The sequence below is a fragment of the Passer domesticus genome, chromosome 7 (assembly GCF_036417665.1).
Source record: "Passer domesticus isolate bPasDom1 chromosome 7, bPasDom1.hap1, whole genome shotgun sequence".
NCBI lineage: Eukaryota > Metazoa > Chordata > Aves > Passeriformes > Passeridae > Passer > Passer domesticus.
The window spans coordinates 47,096,305-47,114,640 of NC_087480.1; the positions used below are offsets into that span (position 1 = coordinate 47,096,305).

General features: G+C 47.0%; 2 protein-coding genes across 6 annotated transcripts in view; both read right to left on the reverse strand.

Annotated features, from left to right (window-relative positions):
* LRRC8D (leucine rich repeat containing 8 VRAC subunit D) overlaps window positions 1–653 on the reverse strand; it is a 51,786-nt gene extending 51,133 nt beyond the window's left edge. For all 4 annotated transcript variants that reach the window (XM_064428340.1, XM_064428337.1, XM_064428339.1 and 1 more), the window contains exon 1: window positions 394–653. The gene's annotated coding sequence lies outside the window, so the exon portion shown is untranslated. The remainder of the gene's footprint in view (window positions 1–393) is intronic.
* Window positions 654–1,140: 487 nt separating this feature from the next.
* Window positions 1,141–17,109, reverse strand: LOC135305108 (uncharacterized). Of its 2 annotated transcripts, XM_064428369.1 has the most exons (6): window positions 16,860–17,109; window positions 14,628–15,470; window positions 11,152–14,202; window positions 10,881–11,036; window positions 2,993–3,041; window positions 1,141–2,417 (listed from the first exon to the last, which is right to left on the reverse strand). In XM_064428369.1, exons 2-3 carry the CDS (start codon window positions 15,214–15,216, stop codon window positions 13,829–13,831), a joined length of 963 nt encoding a protein of 320 aa, XP_064284439.1. In that variant the 5' UTR covers window positions 15,217–15,470; window positions 16,860–17,109; the 3' UTR covers window positions 1,141–2,417; window positions 2,993–3,041; window positions 10,881–11,036; window positions 11,152–13,828. The 2 variants fall into 2 exon arrangements, with proteins under 2 accessions (XP_064284439.1, XP_064284438.1); XM_064428368.1 differs by lacking the exon at window positions 1,141–2,417 and having other exon boundaries at window positions 2,757–3,041.
* Between the last annotated feature and the right edge of the window lie 1,227 nt (window positions 17,110–18,336).

Here is an 18,336-nt window from a genome sequence, read left to right on the forward strand (position 1 = left end):
AGCCGCACAGCTGGCGGCCCCCAGAGGGGCCGGATCGAACCCCACCGGCCTCGAAAGGGGCTCGCAGTTCCAGCCGCATTCCCCAGCACCACGCCGCACTGCCAGCCCCGCTCTCGCCGCTGGCCCCCCGCTCGTGCGGGCACGTCCTGCGTGGATGCGCATCCCGCGGGGGAACGAGCGCAGCCGCCCCCGGGTCCCGCCGAGGCACACCGGCGCTGGCAGCAGCACCAGCGAACCGGCCCAGGCCGGTCTGCGCGCAGAATAAGATAAAGAGAAGCGCGAGGGAAAGCGCGGGGAGGGAGCGGCGGCGGTGCCGGTGAAGATGCCGCCCCCTCCCCGCGGCCCCTCAGCCGCCAGCCCAACCGCCTCCAACCGGCCCCGCGCACGCCTCACCTCAGGGACGGCTCTGCGGGCTGCGGACCCCGAGAGCCGCCCGGCCGAGCCGAGCCGAGCCGAGCCGAGCCGTGCGTGCGGCGGGCGCGCAGAGCTTCTCGGCGGCGGTCAGTCCCACGGCGCTGCCATGCGGGCGGGCAGAGGCGGGGCGGGCTCGGCTCCTAGCAGCGTCCTGCAGCGCGCACCCGCATGGCTCGGCGTGCGGACAGCACCGGCTGCCGGCGGCGGCGGGGCCGGCGGGGCGGCGGCCAATGGCTCCCGCGGCGCCGCGCATGTGAGGGCGGGCCGGGCCGGCCCCGCCCGCTCGCCCCCCGCGCAGCCGCCGCGCTCAGGTACCGCGGGCCGGGGCCGGGACCCAGGGATGCGTGCGCGGGGCGCGGCGGGAGCGAAGCGCCGGGCGGCAAAGCCCCTGGGCTGTTCTCGGTGCGCAGGTAGATGGAACGTAGTGCGTGAGCCAAATAAAGCAGCGACAAGTTCACATTGCGTGGCTTTATTATTAAAATATTATTATGGGGACGGAGGAAAGTTATTTTGTTTGTCTGTTTTGAGCCGTTGAGGGAGCCAAAAAGTCGAAGGCAGCTTTAGGTTGGGCGGGGGGCGGCACCGCTGGGATCGCAGGGATGGATTCTGCACGGCGGCTCCAGAAGCTGAACGCAGGACACGGAGGAAGCAGCCGAACTGACCCTGATCCTCACCCCGAAATCCACTAGGAAATTTTTTTTCCTCCTTTAACTGAAAAGCCACCGATATCCTTAAAGACATCTTAAACACTGAGCCGACACGTGACCAGACATGCGGGTCTTTTTAACTAGATGTAATCTATTACCTTTGAAAGTATATTGGTCTTGATGAAGAATGGAATTTAAAATAAAAACAAAAAACGAGCTTATCTTTTCTATATTTTATTTCCTCCCCATGGTTTCAAGAACTGGAGGACATGGGAAGTTATTTTTGTCACTTGTTCAGAATAGCTTTATGGCCCTTTAAAGATGGAGAATTTCCCCTTTATATTTTTAGACGCATTTTTAATCAGACCTTCTGGTCTAAATGACTGTATGATGTATCTAAGGTTACAAATGAAGGCACTTCTTAGCAACAATTCACTTCTGAGACCAGAAAAAATCAGGCCAGCTTGTCCTGCTCTCAGCTGTTCGGCACTATTTTCATACCAGAGTTTTCATCTGGTGGGGAATTTTAGCAGAGCTCAGATTTAGTCTAATGAGCTAGTGCGTCAATTATTTTAAGCTTTGATTTTTAATACCTTCATTTGGCCTTTTAGCTATTTTATTCCCTGAGATCATCATCACTTGTGTTATTTTTGGCCAATATTTTAGACCTCACTGTTTTCTCAATAAGGTGATTTTATTATCTGTTTACTTATTTCTGCTCTGACCCAGTGGCCAAGGCACATAGGGTGTGTAATACTGGGGCTCCACAGTGAGGGAGGGTTAATAGAGATAAAAGCAGTCCAATCTGGTAAACATCAAGGCAAGTGAAAACAGATAATAACAAGAGCTGCTGGCTGGGAAATCCTGACTCGAAGGCAGCTGGCAGAGAAATTCAAGCGGAAGAAAAAAGGATTTTTTTCAGATGCCAGAGCTGGTCAGAGCTGGCTGAATCCACATTCACTTAGCAATCAAGATACTTTGCCAAGCTGAGGCACACCAGCAAAACAAACAAATGGCTCTGGGGACCTGAGAGAGAAGACACCTGGAACTGGGCAGATCCGGATCCAATTAAGATTCCCTTTCCGACAGGGCAAACACAAGTGTGAAGGACTCACCTCCCACAGAACATATGCCAGGTTGCTTGTTTGGGTTTTTTTTTTTTCACTTGTTTTGATATGTATTTAAAGGTAACGCAAATGGGTTTCAGTTTAAACCTCTCTACACCCTCTCCTTCAAGCTTTTCTGGTAGAGACCTCTCCCACTGTTTCAGGTTTGGTCTTCCCCAGGCTCAAGTCTGAGTACTTTTGGGCACCACTTTCTAGATTGCTGTTTCTGGCTCTGACCACCTAGGACATGCTGAGGTGGGACAGAAAAGAGAGGAGGGAAATTATAAATCTAAAAGAGCTCAGTTTGAGGCAAATAAAAATCCCAGCTGTTCTGTTATCCTGCTATAGTCTATAGGCAAAAGTACAAGTCAGCCAACTCCAAGTTATTCCACATGATTAAAAAGATGCAAGAAAACAGAGGCTGTGGGGTAAAATGGTTTCTTTTGCACAGTTTTGACATTGGCCCTTTACAATTAAATAAACTAATATTGTTATTTTGATTTGTGGCTCAGGGAACTGAGTTAGTGATTACATTAACAAGCAATAGCAATGCAGCCATATGCCTCACAGGATAAATCAACCCTGTTTGGATTTACAACTGCATTTTAGTTTCAATTTTTCAAATTCCATAACCTTGAGTAGCCAAATATGTAATATTTTTCAACCTTATTGTTATTCTTATATCATTAAAAATTTTTAGCAAATATCAGCCCTCCAACAGAGTTACAGTTTTGGCCAGGTTGAAAGCTGACTATTTATTCTGAGATGATTTCCAGTACTTTCCTTCTTTCACTCAAACAGCCATACTGTGCATCTCATATATACCTGCATGACATTGTCCAGCAGGTGTCCAAGTTCAGTCCAAGGGAGCAAGCTGCAAAAGAAACACCAGCAGAAAGTGAACATAAGGAAGAGATGGTGTCAAAATTGAGTGCACCAGTGGCTCCTCAGAAAACGGTGAGAAAATTCTATACTGGGAAATATTTCAGTCCTGGTTTTGAGTGGGCTGACAAATTTTTCTTCCAAGCAAATTTAAGATGAAGGGGAATTTTGATACTGTGGATTAGACAAGATAACCTTTAAAGATGACTTCCAACCCAAATGATTCTATGATGAAGAAGTAGATGAGGTAGCAGTTACTCGGGAAGAAGTGCAGACAGCAGACAGTGCAGACATAGAAGAGGCACAGGCAGGGAACTGGCTTTCCCCTCTCCAGAAACAGCAGTTTGGCTTCATGGAATGGGCAAAGCATGAAGGGGAAGACTCCAGTTTAAATAAGGAGGAGGATGCATATGAGTCACTCCTCCTGGCTACTGGCCACCTGTTTTCAAGAAAGAGTGTTTCTAAGTGCTGAACAGCTCAGCCCGTGGTGTTCACCCAGGACACACGGGCAGGACCGTGGGGCTGGGGCTGCAGTCAGACCTGTCACCCCAGTGTGCCACTGCCACCTCCCAGGGCCATTAGTGCCACCCCTGTGCCACGTGCCCGCCACAGTGGCAGCAAGGATGACTTCCCAGGCAAAACTGGGCGATGTGTTGGCAGCTGGTTCATTGTCCTGCAAGCAGATGTTGGCAAGGGCCTGCTCTGCATATGCCCACAGCTGGCTGTGGAAAGCCTGTTGCATGGAGAGCCAGCTGTGGGGTGTGGGGCTCTGCTCTTCCAGAGGGGAGAGGGAAGGAGAAGCCCCAGGGATGTGATCCTGTGCTACCAGACTGCTGCAGCCCAGTCTGCCCCATCACCAGGACAAACTGCCAAAGCTTTCAGAAAGACTAATCAAATTATCAGACAATCTTCCTTTTGATACATTTTTACTGACAATCCCAAAGATACTGAGGAAAAGAAAGCATGTTTTTCCAATATAAAAAGCATTGCAAAACCCTGTCCCTACTAGGTTCATTTGTAATTCCATCATTTTTTTTTTAATTCCTGCTAACCAACTTTCTTTGCCATTATATAACTCCATTATAAACAATTATCCAGACCCGTGTTACCACTTTTCTGAAAATGGTTATTATGCTGGTCTTCAGTCACCTGGCACAGCAACCTCTGTATTAAAAACACAGTGACTTTTAAAGGCCTTGTAAACCAGCCTATTCTGGCTGGGATTTTCCCAGCTTCTGAACTTCCTGGATGGAAAAAAAAAATCACTGCTTACCTTGTCTTTGTGCTGAAAAAGGAATGAATGACTGTTTTAGACAAACAGCAGTTTCTACTTACATCCAGAAGTCCACCATGTGATCACCAGTTCTTTTCTTTCATTTGTGATAACATGTCAGCCACCCAATGTGCAGCTCCATTTCTAAAAATTTGGGGGATGAGGCCTCATTCTTAGCAAGTACCTTTGTATTTTGAAACAAGAGCAGCAGCCATGATGGTGTGGATTGCAAGCAGCGTGTGTTATCACACTGCAGCTCAGCAAAGTTTTTCAAGTGATGGCAGGAACACATGCTGGCTGCTTCTGATTACACAGAAGACCTAGTTTTATGAGTTCTCAAATTTCATCCAGTGGATATACAAGCAGATGGCCAATCTGTTTCGTTCTGTACTTATCAATAAAGGACTATAAAGTCATAAAACACACAGCTTCATATGAGATGGGAGGCATGGCAGGAAGGCCATAAACTGAGCTGCAGGCAAACCTGCCCTTTGCCCTGGCAGCTTGCCAGGGCAGGACTTTACTTTAGCAGAATCTAGAATATATTGTGCATTTCTTGGCCAGCCCAAGATAGAGCCTGTGTCAGTCAAAGGTACTGGCTGGTAACAGGGGTCTGTATACTCAGTGCCCAGGCAGGAATCACCACTGAGATGTTGAGCACCTTTAGGTCTTTAGAGCCAGCGGGCTGGGAGCAGGGGTTAGTCTGTGACAGTCCACTTAATCTACTTATTTCTTCCTATTTTCTTAATTTTGCACTTTATTGCTTCTATGATATCTGCCTCTTCCACTCAACACCATTCCCACAATTACTAAATGTTAAACATGGAGTCTGAACAGGAAATAAAAATTAAAAAGCTGTCAAAATCAGAATTAGCAGGGTAAGACCAAAAGAAACTTTCAGGTGTCACACTTTGTCTAGCCCTGCTCTCTGGAACAGTTTCCCTGCTTTCCCCGGGACATTTCAGTCTGTTATTTCTTTCTTCAAATCATGCCTGAAAGCTCTTCTTTTCCCTTCAGATCTCAATTGGCTTTCTCAGTGAAATGGCTGTGGCTCCATGTGCAAACGGAGTGACACAAAACCTAAGTGCCCTACCTGGATCTAGGACAATGGTGGCCTTTAAAGCAATGGCAAGCCAGTTATCTGCAGAGTGCTGAGCTGTACCTGTGCTAGCACTTAACCTTTACTTCCCCAATCACATAGGTACAATAGTTAGACCTTGCTGATTTTGCTATACCTTTGGAATAAGTTTCCTTAAAATAGCCTAGCCACAAGGCCATAATGAGGTGCACAGCTGGGCAAAGCTTTCTGAGCAGCAGGAGGAAAAAGAAAGAACATATGTGGGACCAAAGTGCTCTAAGCCTGCAAATGACTGATCTCCAGTCATTCAAATGGCTAAAAATTAAGGACTCACCCAACTAGATCAGGAAAAAATCCAGACAAACAACCCCCCTCCCAAAAAAACAAAACAAAAAACAACCCAAACCAGAAAACAAACAAACAAACAAACAAACAAACAAACAAAAAAAAAAAACCAAAAAAAAAACCACCCGAAACCACCAAAACCTACCAAATTTGAGGAATACCAGGAAAAAACAGCAGGGAAAAAAAAGGGATAAGGGAGCAATATTTATATCTTACATGCTGCATTTTTTCTCTACCTTCCTATTTTACCATGGAGCAAAGAAACCACTAGTCATTCTGTAGAAGGAGACTATAGAACTCTTATTTTAAAATGGAGCTCCTTAATCAGGGACCTAGAGGTACTTAGAGCTCTTTTCCCATCTGAAGAACTGCAAAAGGGCTGCTTTTTTTTCTTTTTTTTTGGTGCCTGAGAGCCTACAGAATCCAGACTTGCCAACACAGCACTAAAAGAACTTGATTTTGCTTGAAATGGGCTGTATTAATCTTCTTACATTAAATGCAGCACATTCTAGTTATGTGTACATATTATAGATCAAACAAAATCAATCGCTCCATTCTATCAGTTCTACCCGAGGGAAAACATAGCAACAGCATGATATAAATTCACCTCTGAAATCCTCTTCCCAGCACTTTTTCACATCCAGTAACAGTAAACCAAACTATTCCAGTCACTAAAGCTTCTACAATTAAATATCCACTGTCAGTCTATCATCACACTATCCATTCTAACATTACACACCTTAAAGATTCCAAGTACTCCTGCAATTCCTATGCACAGCCACCATGGCATTCAGCATGCTAATTTCAAAACCTGCTTCATCTCCTGTTCCAAACACTGATACAAAGGAGGAGTGTTGCACACACATGCAATGACAGGGAAGGTTACTCCTATGTCCAAATAATTTGTTTTCTCTTGCATTTAACTTGAATATAAATTAATTGGAGAAACCACTGGTAATATTTTTATATGTTAGAGGGCATAAGAGCAGCAAATTCACTGCCAACAACATATAGCCACCACAAAACCTATACCTCCCCCAGCCTCAAGCACCCTCAACTTATTACCATTTAGAAATAGGTAGAGGGAGAAGGAAGGTCTGATCACGCCTTAACCTAAAATAACGTTTTGCTTTGTCAGGTTAATTATATGTTCTGACATCAGAAACTGAAATTAGCAGGCGATTTTCCCTTGGGTTGCCCAGACACCGTAGAATGAATCATGCCTGCTCTGGTGCTGCACCCGGGACCACGGAGAACAAGGGATGGAAAGACCAACATATTTATTTCCTTGCTCTGATCTCTGTGGCTAGAGAGTCATAGCCATGAGCTGGCTTTGTAGGGGCTGTGATGTGGCTGGCTGGTATTGCTGTCATCCCAAGTGTGGCAGAAATGGCCATCAGCTACCAATGGGTGCATTTCCACTGCCACAAAAGAATATTCACTGCTTTCCTTTGATCCTGTTGTGAACCCATGGCACCAGAGTTTCTCAAAATGTCACTGAAACTTTCTGAAATTAATCTGATGTGACAACAGTGTTCAACACAGGGCATTCTCCTCAGAAAAAATACAGCCAGACCTTTTAGCACTTAAATACACAGCAAACACTCTCCAAGTAGCCAAGATACCCTCCTCCTCCTTACAGCTATTTAGCACAAGATACCCTGAAGTTAGCCTAAGTCTTAAATCTTAGAAAGAGCACCCAGACACATATTTTGCTTGTCTCATTTTGGGGGGTTTTTTTATACCTAAAGTTCTCCTGGCATTTTGTTTCCATGGTGTCTGCTTTTCAACCACTCCCGCTCTCAGGCCCCATTTCCCCTCATCCATTCACGCTGTTAAAAGCTCCCTACCTGGTGCGGCAGAGCAGCCTGAAGTTACCTCCGCCCACCGCTGCCCGCCTCCCTCGCTCCCGGGGCTGCTCCTGCCAAGCTTCTCCCGCTCCTCTTCCTCTCCCGGAGCTCCCTCTGCTGTTGGATGCAGCTGCGAGCCCGCGGGGAGCCCGAGCGCTGCTGCGGGGCACGATGAAAGGAGCAGCAGCCTTGCTGCTCACCCCGCAGGGCTGTTCTTTCTGGCCGAGTGTCAGAGCAATAGGAAAATTTGCCTTTATGTTCTGACTCCAGCTGTTTAGCGTAGGACATGAGCACAATGGTGTGGGGTAGCTGCAGACCCAAACTGCTGATTAATTACAAGAGATACTATAGGAAAGGAAGGGAAAACTCTGCCAAAATTTATGAGTGAAAAATAAGGCCCCAGCCTGTGAAAGCCATGTGCTTTTTCTGCCTGCTGTAGGCAGACTGGCCTCACACTATGACAGCCTTGCTGGGGGGCACCTACACACGGCAGGTGCCTGGAGGTATGTGCCAGCTGCAGCAGGCCATGCTGAGCCAGATTAAAGCCCCCAGCCCCATGGCACATGGGCATGGAGAGGGGGGATGCTCCCTGCAGAGTTAGCCCTTCGCCACGTGGCACACACACTCACTGCTGGCAAGATGCTCAGCAGCTCTCACTGCTGCCCTTTGGGATTCCTGGGATTGGAGAAAGAGGGCACAAGGCACCCATTTCGCAGCAGTGAGGGGGCCGGGCCTCCAAACCTGCCAGTAACTTGTGCTGCTTTCTGCAGGAGCAGAGCCACGCTGCCCTGGTGGCCAGGGATGGTGCGCGGCTCCATCCCACCCTGAGGAGTGTGACACCGAGCTGTCCCCTGCTAACGCTGCCTCGTTGGCACACTTGTTGCATTTGCCTTCGTATGTTGCCATAGGAACTACAGCCCCAGCATCTGCTCCTGCTGCTCCCTGCCACGCTGCCTCTGCACCCCACTGGGCTCAGCCCACTTCTGCTTCTCTGCCAGCCTGATCATGCCTCCCACTCACTCACGAACTCCCTGCCTCATCCTCTTTTTTGGGTGACAATCAGATTACTGCTGTAGCAGTTAATTATTGCATTAGTTATAATTTGCCTATTCATTTGTCTTTCTTCTTCCCTCCCACCTTGGAATTATTCCATCTCTCCATCCTTTCCACCTTCCTACCTCTGCTGTTTGATTCCCATCCCCTTTTCTCTTGCACTCCTCAGGCACACAAACCTTTGCTGCACTGCTCTACCCTTTCCTTCCTCTTTATCTCCCTATTACTCACATTTTCTGTGCTCTCTCCTAACACCTCTTGCTCCATCCTCTCTCCCAGTCCTCCTACAGTTTCCTTCACTTTAGACGCCCTGCCTACCATCTCAGGTTACTGCTTCACACAGATCTTCTCTTTCTCCTACCCCTGTGCAGGGTACTGCTAGCTTCTCCCAGGTCTGATCCAGGCTTGTTCCTCTCCTGTACTCTCCTTGGCTCTTTTACACTCAACAGCATTACTCTGCTCCTACTTATCCAAATACCCCTGAAACTGTATCTTCTGCCACCTCCTTTAGCCTTACTCAATCCTTCACAGCTCCAAAGCCTCACTCTTCTCCAGGCTCCTTTATCAAGACTTCCAAGGTAAGCACCTTATAATTTCCCCCTTGTCCCTAAATCCCACCCTTACACACATTTCTTCCTTGTTCTCTGAATAGGAGAATCCAACCAGCACCACAGCTAACTCTACTCTCAGCCTAACAACCCTGATCTATACCGTTATTCCAGTGCTTGCACCATTAAGTTTCACAGCCTCTCACTCCTCCATCTCTGTCCCCATCCCTCTGGTTGTGTTGCTGCTTCTGGTGCCATTAATTACAAATTCCCTTTGAAGCTGTATTCCTTTCTGTCTTATGGAATTGTTTTTCTTCTCTGCTGCCTTCTTTCTTTCCACAAAGACCCTTGGATCAGGACCCCAGTGTCCTCCTTCTATTCCCATCACAGGCACATTATTCATCCTTCCTTGCCCTCATCTGTTCCCTGCCCTCTCCACATGGGAGCCTCCAGCAAGCCTATCTACTCCTTCCTCCCCTGTGAAGGATACAAATGTCTCCTGGATGACCTTCTGGAGAGCACCTCATCTGCCTGGAGGGCTTCAGCTACATCTACAGCTCTGCTGGTCCCCATTGGGGATGGGTGTCTCTGCACCTTGCGTCTCAGCCAACCCCTATCCTTTCCTGATAGCAGAACTGAGTGCTGCTAACATCACCTCCTCTGATTCTTTTACTTTCCCTTGCAAGTCCCTTGCATTTGCACACTCTATTTTCCTACCAGAAACATCACTCTTTCTTGCTTTGTTTCTTTTGCTTCCACTTCTCCAGCTTCATTTCACCACCACAAAACCACCACTGGTCATGAAATTGTAACATTTAAACTATTGCTGCAGGTGCATATGAGAGAGCACATAAGGATGCTCTAAAAACATGGAATTTTCCACTTGTATTATATTTTCATACACACTTCAGACCATCTGTGGAAAGCTGTAAAATGACTAGTTTGAAACATATTATAAAATTGTGTTAGTTTACTTAAAACATTAATTTAGCAGACTCAGATCTGAAAACTCAGCAAAATGTGAACAGTTTTCTTGCATTTCCCAATTTTGCTCATCTTTTAACAACAAAAAGATCTCATAATTTAATGTGACTCAGAGTCTTCCCCTACCGTCTGTGACTCTTGAACCCACATTTGGCTGCTAGCTTGGCACGTGTTACACTTTTCTGTAATCTCAGGTACACATGTGCTTGTTAATGCAGCCTGCAGTAATTTGCATGTGTGTTCTCAAGTAAGGAAAAGTGAGGCCACACTTCACTATTTTGTAATGACACCTCTGGACCCTGAGATCAGTACATTACCAAGTCTTTTTTTGGCTTGTTTGCAGTGTTCCTTTAGGTACTTTTTGCACACTGTGTTGTCATGCTACTTATATATCTGGACTCAAATTTCCAGCTTTGAACACTCCCTGTCCATTGGAACAGCATCCTGGATACACTTGAAGTTAACTTTATGACCATCTCTTTCCTGCTTCCCAGTATTTGAGAAAGCTTCTAGTATCTATCTAGTTTCACAATGCCATTTTGTGGCAATTCTGTCTGGGAGGAGACTGGCAGCTTTATGTTCCTGATTTTCCCTATATGAAATTTCCATACTTCAGTTACAAACTTCTGGTAAAAGAGACTGTCTGTGCTGTTAGCTCTCAAACACCTTTTTTTTCCTCATAAAGAACAGTTTGTCTTACCCTGTGCTTACTGCAGAAGTTCTTCTTCACGTCTGAATACCAGTTGTTGAATGTGTCTTTAAACACTTCTTGCACACCGTCCCTTGTGCTATCAATAAGTTCTTTTGTCTTTCCATTTCAAAATCAGACATTCCTATCTTTTCTGTACGAGTTCCACTGCAAAACAAAATTCAGGTTGGTGCAATAGAGGGTGAGGGATGGGTACCCAAACTTTCAAATTACACAACCCTATGCTTGATGCTGCTGTGGCATGAGCTGTACTGATACTCACACACATTGTTCCCCTGATCTGCAGTTGTTTCGATTGCAAACCCCTTGCTTGGATGGCTAATCAGTAAACCTGAATATTTATAAAATGACAATGAAATGTTACTAAATCCACAGTAAATTCACTGAAAACAGCCTAATTTTTCCAATTTATGCCCACTTACTGTGCCACTTTTTCTAGGTTTCCTGCAGTGACACTAGTCCATCACAATGCCTCCAGAGACACAACCTTCACATATGTAGAGCTCCTACACATTAATTGTGGTGGGAGCAGCTGGCTCCAGCAGGCAAAAGTTTTTCATTCAGAGCTTGTTTGCAGAACCAGAAATTAATCTCCAGGGGTTTAAGACAGTCCCACAGCCTCATGCCCAGCCCCAGGGAATCCACATTTTTCCCTTCTTTTATAACTGGGTTTTATTTCACACATAAACCTCTTGGTAACAAGCAGCAGCTGCACAGAGCAGTGGCAGCCTGTGAGTGAACCAGGACATTTCTTGTGCAAGAGGGAAGAGCCAAAATGCACCTAAGGAAGAACTCCAGGAAGGATTGGACAGTCAGTGTCTTGTGAGTAAATAAGGACTCCACATCAGGACTGCTCAGATGGGAAGCACTGTCTAAATTTGGAAGTCTGGAAATTGGGATCGGGAATCGAAACAAGGAATGACTACGGGAGATGCTGTGCCCAGTACCCTCCTCCAGGGGGAGGAGTGTGCTGGAAAAGGACAGACAATTGGAGTGTGTGTCAGGGAGCAGATATGCCCTTCGATGGACAGGTTCTATTCCTGCAATATTCCCCATTAAATTTTCCATCATGAGTCCAATACTTCTATGTGCACTGGCCAGCTCTTTGTGGTAACATCAGATATCAGGCAAATGTTTCCTTCTATTGTCTTTGCATCTCCCAAAGGACCTTTGGTTTGAGTTTCTTTGCCAGCAAATAAGCAGCAAGAGGAGTTGACAGATCAAGATCAGTGATGATGGTAGGAATGAGCTGACCATGTTAGTGGTTGCTGTTTATTCTTTTCTGAACAAAGTACAACCAGTTTTCCCAGAGCTGCATGAACAGGAAGGAATACCTGATCTCTGCTTTAAGCATGTAATGAACAGGGATGAACTCCCAACTTGAGAAACTGGAGCTGGGGTTAGCTGAAGATCCCTTAAATTAAGATCCATTTCACTCTTTTTGTGTTATTTACTCCTGTGTGCATTTCCTAAATCTAGGTGAGCGGAATGTGTCTCAGAAATGGTGGCTGGTTTGCCAGGGGGAAGGACAAGGTGAGCTCCATGCTGCTGGTGTCCAGGCTTTTGGAGAGACAAGCAAAGGAGGGTGCTCTCCTCCCCTTTTGCTTGCCTGCACACAGCAGGTAGGCTATGTCCTTACATCCTCCTTTTGGGCTTGGAAAGAACAGAGGAGAGATGGTCTTTCCACTCAACTCAATTAGCAGAGCCACTACATACAGCAAATTCACAGATCATTGAGCTCACATTATTTTCCTTTCCCAGAACTAGTTCATTTGGAAAAAAGGCAAGCCACTATACCCATGGACAAGCTTGTTGTGTTCTCTGTAGCAAATGCATGGCTGGATTGGATTTGCAGTTTGTCTCAAAGCTAATACAAAATCTGCCTTTGAAGTGCAGTAGGCATTACAGGGGAGTGGTACCTGCACCTCTGGGATGCCAGCCTGCCAGACCTCACCAGGTTTCGACACCACAGCGGTGCCTTTGCTCAACATGGTACAGGAAATTTTAGAATACAGAAAAGCAAGAATGGATCAGACACACACAGTTGCTGGATATCCACTTCACTTTTTCAAGATTTTTCCCCAGTCTATTCACTTGAGTTTTGTGGATGTTTTCTTACTGTTCCAATTCAAGTGTGTACAGGCTTGAAAAATGCTGATAGAGGTCTTTGAAAACCCTGAATAAAGCTGATGGAGAGTTCAGTCCTCTCCCACCTGGACAGACACAATTGTGTGTTGACACTGCAGACCAAAACTTATGAATTCATTTTCTGTCTCTAGGAATTTGAAGGTAGGATGCAGCATTTTATTGCATCTCTGGTAAATCAGTGCCAATTTCACAAAGGACATGGGTCAGCAGCCAGAAAGGCTTGCAGATATGACACAGGACCATGAGAGACCTCTCTTCTGCTGGAATAAGAACACGAGGTAAAGCAGGATATTGTCAACAGCAAGACTTTTATGATTTCTGTGGAAGTCGAACAAACCTTGAGCTGCTCTGAAAACATCCCATGACATTGTTTATGAACTGCAATTGCAGAAGCTCTTACCTTTATGAAACACAATGATACTTTTATTACAAACCTGGAAAATCCCATGCTTTGAAAGAACAGCTCCTTTTAGGTCAAGAAAGCTTCTTTTACTTCACTTGGGGTGTGCAAAGGAGCCACAGAAAACTGCATGGGTACACGATCCAGAGAGATCACATGGAGAGTGCTGAAGGGAAATACAGGCCTCCCTTTCTTCCCATCATTGTGTTTGGAATATGTTTCCAATTGCACTAGTCACAAAGCAATCAAAGAAACTTGTCCACAGTGGCAAACTGAAGATGCCCTATCAGACCACATTACAGGGTGCTACACAGTATTGAATCCTTAGTCACAACAGAAAAAACAACATCCACATGACTGTAGGCCACAATGCACTCAATTTCCATATGTCTCAACAGAAAAGAGAGCATAGATCTTCAAAGAAAATGAAATCTGCCTTTAGAGGATGCCCACAAACATGTTTCTTCCCCCTCTTAGATCCTTCCCAGAATCCCACCTTCCCTTGCATGAAATGGGAAAGAAGGGAGGCCACCCCCTGCAGCACCCAAGGGGCAAAGAGCTCATCAGCCAGACACCCTTGGCCCTTCAGACTCCAGCAAGCTCCACTTCCCACAGCCCATCCTTCATCATCTATCACCTGTGTTAGTAGGCTGTTCCCTAGGTTTGAAGGCAAACAAACGCTTTGCTCATATGGTTTTGAGTGTGCAACATTTAGCATTCCCAGTCTTGGTCTGCTTGCCTGAATGCCTGCTGGTTTTAACAGTTCTGCAAAGGAAAACAAAAGCAAATTATTAAACAATGCAGCCACGGCCTCATGGTAACACAACAGCTGGGGCTGGCCACCACCACAAGGAGCAGCCTGGCCTCAGTGGGCTCAGGACCTGCTGTGGAGCCCTGGCTATGAATAACTTATCTGGAAGAACAAAGAGAACCAGTAACAGACTTTCTGTCATGCTCCAAAATCCGTCAGAGATGACTGAAGCCTGTTACTGCTATCTTCCAGTACTTGTTATAAAATGACTGCTATATCTAGCGCTAAGAAACACTCTTTTTTTCATGAGGTCACTCTTGCAGCATGAGTAGTGTAAAAACTGCACATGAAAAATGTTTCCTTTTTATTACTGCAAAGACACTTTGAAGATGGTCAGGCTAGGGAATAAACTCTCCTCAAGTTACAGCTGTTCTCTGACCTGAATGAGGGCTCCACGTAGGCCAGCCCAGTGAGCGCTGCACAGCCGCTGCTGAGCCTCTGCGAAGGTGTCTGCAGAAACGTGTCCCTTGCTTGAGGGGCCAGGTGCTCAGGCAGGAGAACTCCCGCTGGAAGGGCTCGCAATCCAGCCGAAATCCCATCAGAGGGTGGCGGGCACAGTGTGCTAAACGGTCCCGAAACGGTGGCAAACGGCGTTTAAACCCCGGTGCTGCCCGGCCCCTACGGCAGGTGCCACTGCGGGCCGCTGCCCGGCCCCGCACAGCCCCGGCCCCGCTCACCCCGGGCCCCGCGGCGGGGCCTGGCCCGTGCGGCTGCCGTGAGGCCGCTCCCGCAGCTCCAGGAGAGGCTGCCGCCGGCGGCCGGGGCCTGGCTCGGGCCGGCAGGAGGCACCCGGGAGCCGTGCAGGGCAGCGACACGGGCACCGGGCCGTGCTGGCCCCGCTCACGGCTGCCCGGGGCTGCGAGCAGAGCCCTCACGGGGCCGGGCCGAGCACCGCCCGCGGGCAGCAGCCCCGGCACCGCCGCAGGGCAGAGTGCGGCTCCTCTCCTGGCGGGCCGCAAGGCTTTCATCCTGAAAATCACCTTGGCACTGCACTCCGGCACCGTCACTGCTGCTCACAAGGATTCACGCTGACGCTCTGGAAAAAGCCAATATTCTCCTGTTTCCATGAGCAGTAAGAGAGGCAGCCACGGGAGAATGCGTGCCGTGTTGTTAAAGCTGAGTCTGTTTACACCCACACCGTGAATGAACTTCAGAACGGTGGCAGCTTCTTAACTTCTCTTTCCTTTCTTATTGCCATTTTTGGCCAGGAAGGCATTACACACTGGAATATTAAAAAAGAGTATCAGAAAGAAAAAGAAAAGCAAAGGCATGGAGGGGAAACCCCACCAAAACCAACCAAAAAAACCCAAACAAAATTAGGGATGAAAGCCCATCCTGGCACATCCTTTCTTCAGGTATCCTGGGCACATGGTGTGGAGGAAGCACTGGAAGGGCTACGGCCAAACCCACAGCGTCTGGGTGCTTTGTCAGCCCCTAATATACTGTTCCTCAGGGTCATGCCCTCCGCCCTGTGACAGCTTTTGGAATTCCCAGTGGTCCTCACACTGGTGGTGCCCATGGAGGGCTGTGCAAGCTCCCGCCTCTGTCAGCACAAGAGCAGTGTCCCATTGCAGCATCTCTGCTGCACCGGTGCGGCTGCTGGCTGCTACAGTGAACCTTTGCATTTTTAACCTCCCCACATTTCCAAGGGAAGGAAGCACTTCACCTTTTGCAGTTAATCTATTGACTGTTGTGTGATAAAAGCCAATTCCTAGAGAAGTTTGTTCCTCATGCCTCTTCTCTCTGAATTTCCCATTAATAATTACTCTGTCTGTCAATCAGGTTTGTGGAATTTTTTTGTTTTTTTTTTTTTTAATTTTACTTACAAGATAATTCTGTGTCTTTCTTGCTTCTCTCTGGTTTTAATGTGATAGCACACACAGACTGCACTGTGAACAAGTGAAGCTGCATGTTCAAACTTCTATGGAAACCACTGACAGGCTCTATATTTTATGATTTGAAGGTATTCATAATTCAACAGGAAGCTTTCAAAGTGCATACATATGTACATACATTCTCCTTTTTCTTTGATTTAATATTTTGCCTGCTTTTCAGAGAAAGTAGCTGCTCATCATATATCTGAACCATTATAATTTTTAAAGAACTGTAAACCTGAATTTATTTGCAATTGTTTTCTCTTTTTTTCCTACTCATCTGTTTTTCAAGTTACATTCCAATGAGTCTGTTTTAAATTCCTTTTCCTATTGTTGAAAGACTCATGGACATCTCTTCTGCTCCTGCTGTGCTATCTGTATCCCTGTATCGATGACTGGAATCAAAATATCCCTCTCTCTAAATAGTCCAAACTCACTGTAAGATGGGCCTGACCTCTGTTCTGTAATCACATTCAAAGCACTTGACCTAATTTTACAGCTGCAGATACCTGCACAGTGCTGGCAATGCTAGCAACCCCTTTGCTGTACCATCAGCAAACCCAGTACAAGGGGTGAATGGAAAAGTGAAGACGGTGGTAGAGCTCTAAAAACCTCTGTATATTCCTGTATTCTGGTTCCCAGTGTGAGACAGAGAAGCTGGTATGTTCTGGGATTGCCTGGGACACTTGGATCAATCAAACAGCCTCTGGCTGAGCCCCCGTTGCCTCTGTACTTACCATTGCCCCAGACACTTGTCCCAAACCTGCAGGGAGAGGAGGGAATGGCAGGGCTGTCCTGGACCATGCTGACACCATGGAAAGGTCCTGTGGGCTCTGGGATGGTGGCTCTACACCCCAGCTCTGGAGGCCAGCTGGTTTCCAGGAGCTGTAATCCTCATGGCACCACGGCTTCCATGCCAGTTTCAGTACATCAGTCTGGGAAGGCTTGCTCAGGAAAGAAGTTTCTCCATGCTTAGCCCCCACTGCCTCACCTCCTGGCAAGTCTGTCACATAGAATGGAGTTCATCATGTTGGACTTCACCAGCTTGTCCTGAGCTGGGCAAGCATCCCAGGAAAAGGGACTAGAAAAAAAAAAAAGAAGATATTTCATTTTGTAGACAAGGACACACACTTATTACCACAGTGTCTGCAGAACACTGGTCCATCTTTTTTTTTTTTAAATTTCCTAAGAAAGCAAAACAAATACAACACACCAATAAAAATTTTGCTGTTGCTATTACAATCAGCAAGATAAAAAGAACAATTCCTAGTGGCCTTACAGCACAGGGCTACTGTAAGAATTGCTGATCTAGGGCTAATTTCAGCTATGTTATTTAAGGAGCCTCTTTACCTCATGCTGACAGCATTTTGTATGGTGGTTTTGGGTGCTGGAACCACATCCCAATAGCCTGTGGGTACCTGTCTTTCCATTTTGTCCAAATACAAACTCTGGTTGAGGAGAGCAGCATTTCTCACAGCTGAAACACTCTCCTCATTATGGGCAGAGCTGCAGCACAGAACCTATAACCTTAAACTGGTTTTCTATGTGCTGGCTGTTGTCACTTGTGCTGTGCCTGGCATCCCTCTGTGGCATTTTCCCAGTCCATCTCCTGGCCTGAGGGCAGGCTGGGAGACCCAGCTGATCACACCAGCTACCAGCCAGAGGCAGCACAGTTCTCTTAGGAAACTGCCCTAAACACTGAGGTGAGACAAGTTCAGTCTTATAAAAATAAATGGCTCCCCAGTGCTAGGGAATACTTATGTCGCTTGACTCAAAATCAAAACAAAGACATCCCCCCCACCCCCCACCAAAAAAAAAAAAAAGGAAGAAAGGCAGTGGGAACCCTCAGCTGTAACATAACATGTACAATGTCCCCAGCCCCACAGTGCCCCTGGGCTGGGGTGGACTCTTAGAAACTGGGGGGCATCACAGACCTTCTAGGGGAAGTGTCTCTGTTTTAATCCTGACATCAACCACTGAAATCTGTAATTAGAGTGCTTTTCTAGAGCTGTCTCTATATCTGTAGAAAGGCTGCTGAAAGTCTGTAATTACTCAGACCCAACTGTCCCACAGGTGCCAAGTGAAGGACAGCCATGGCAAACTCCTCACAGCCATATTCCTGCTCCACAGGACAGGTAGGTGGGAATGCAAGCACCCTGAATGCAGCCTCAGGTGCTCCCAGGGATCTGGGACATTGCTGCCACCGTGCCCTGA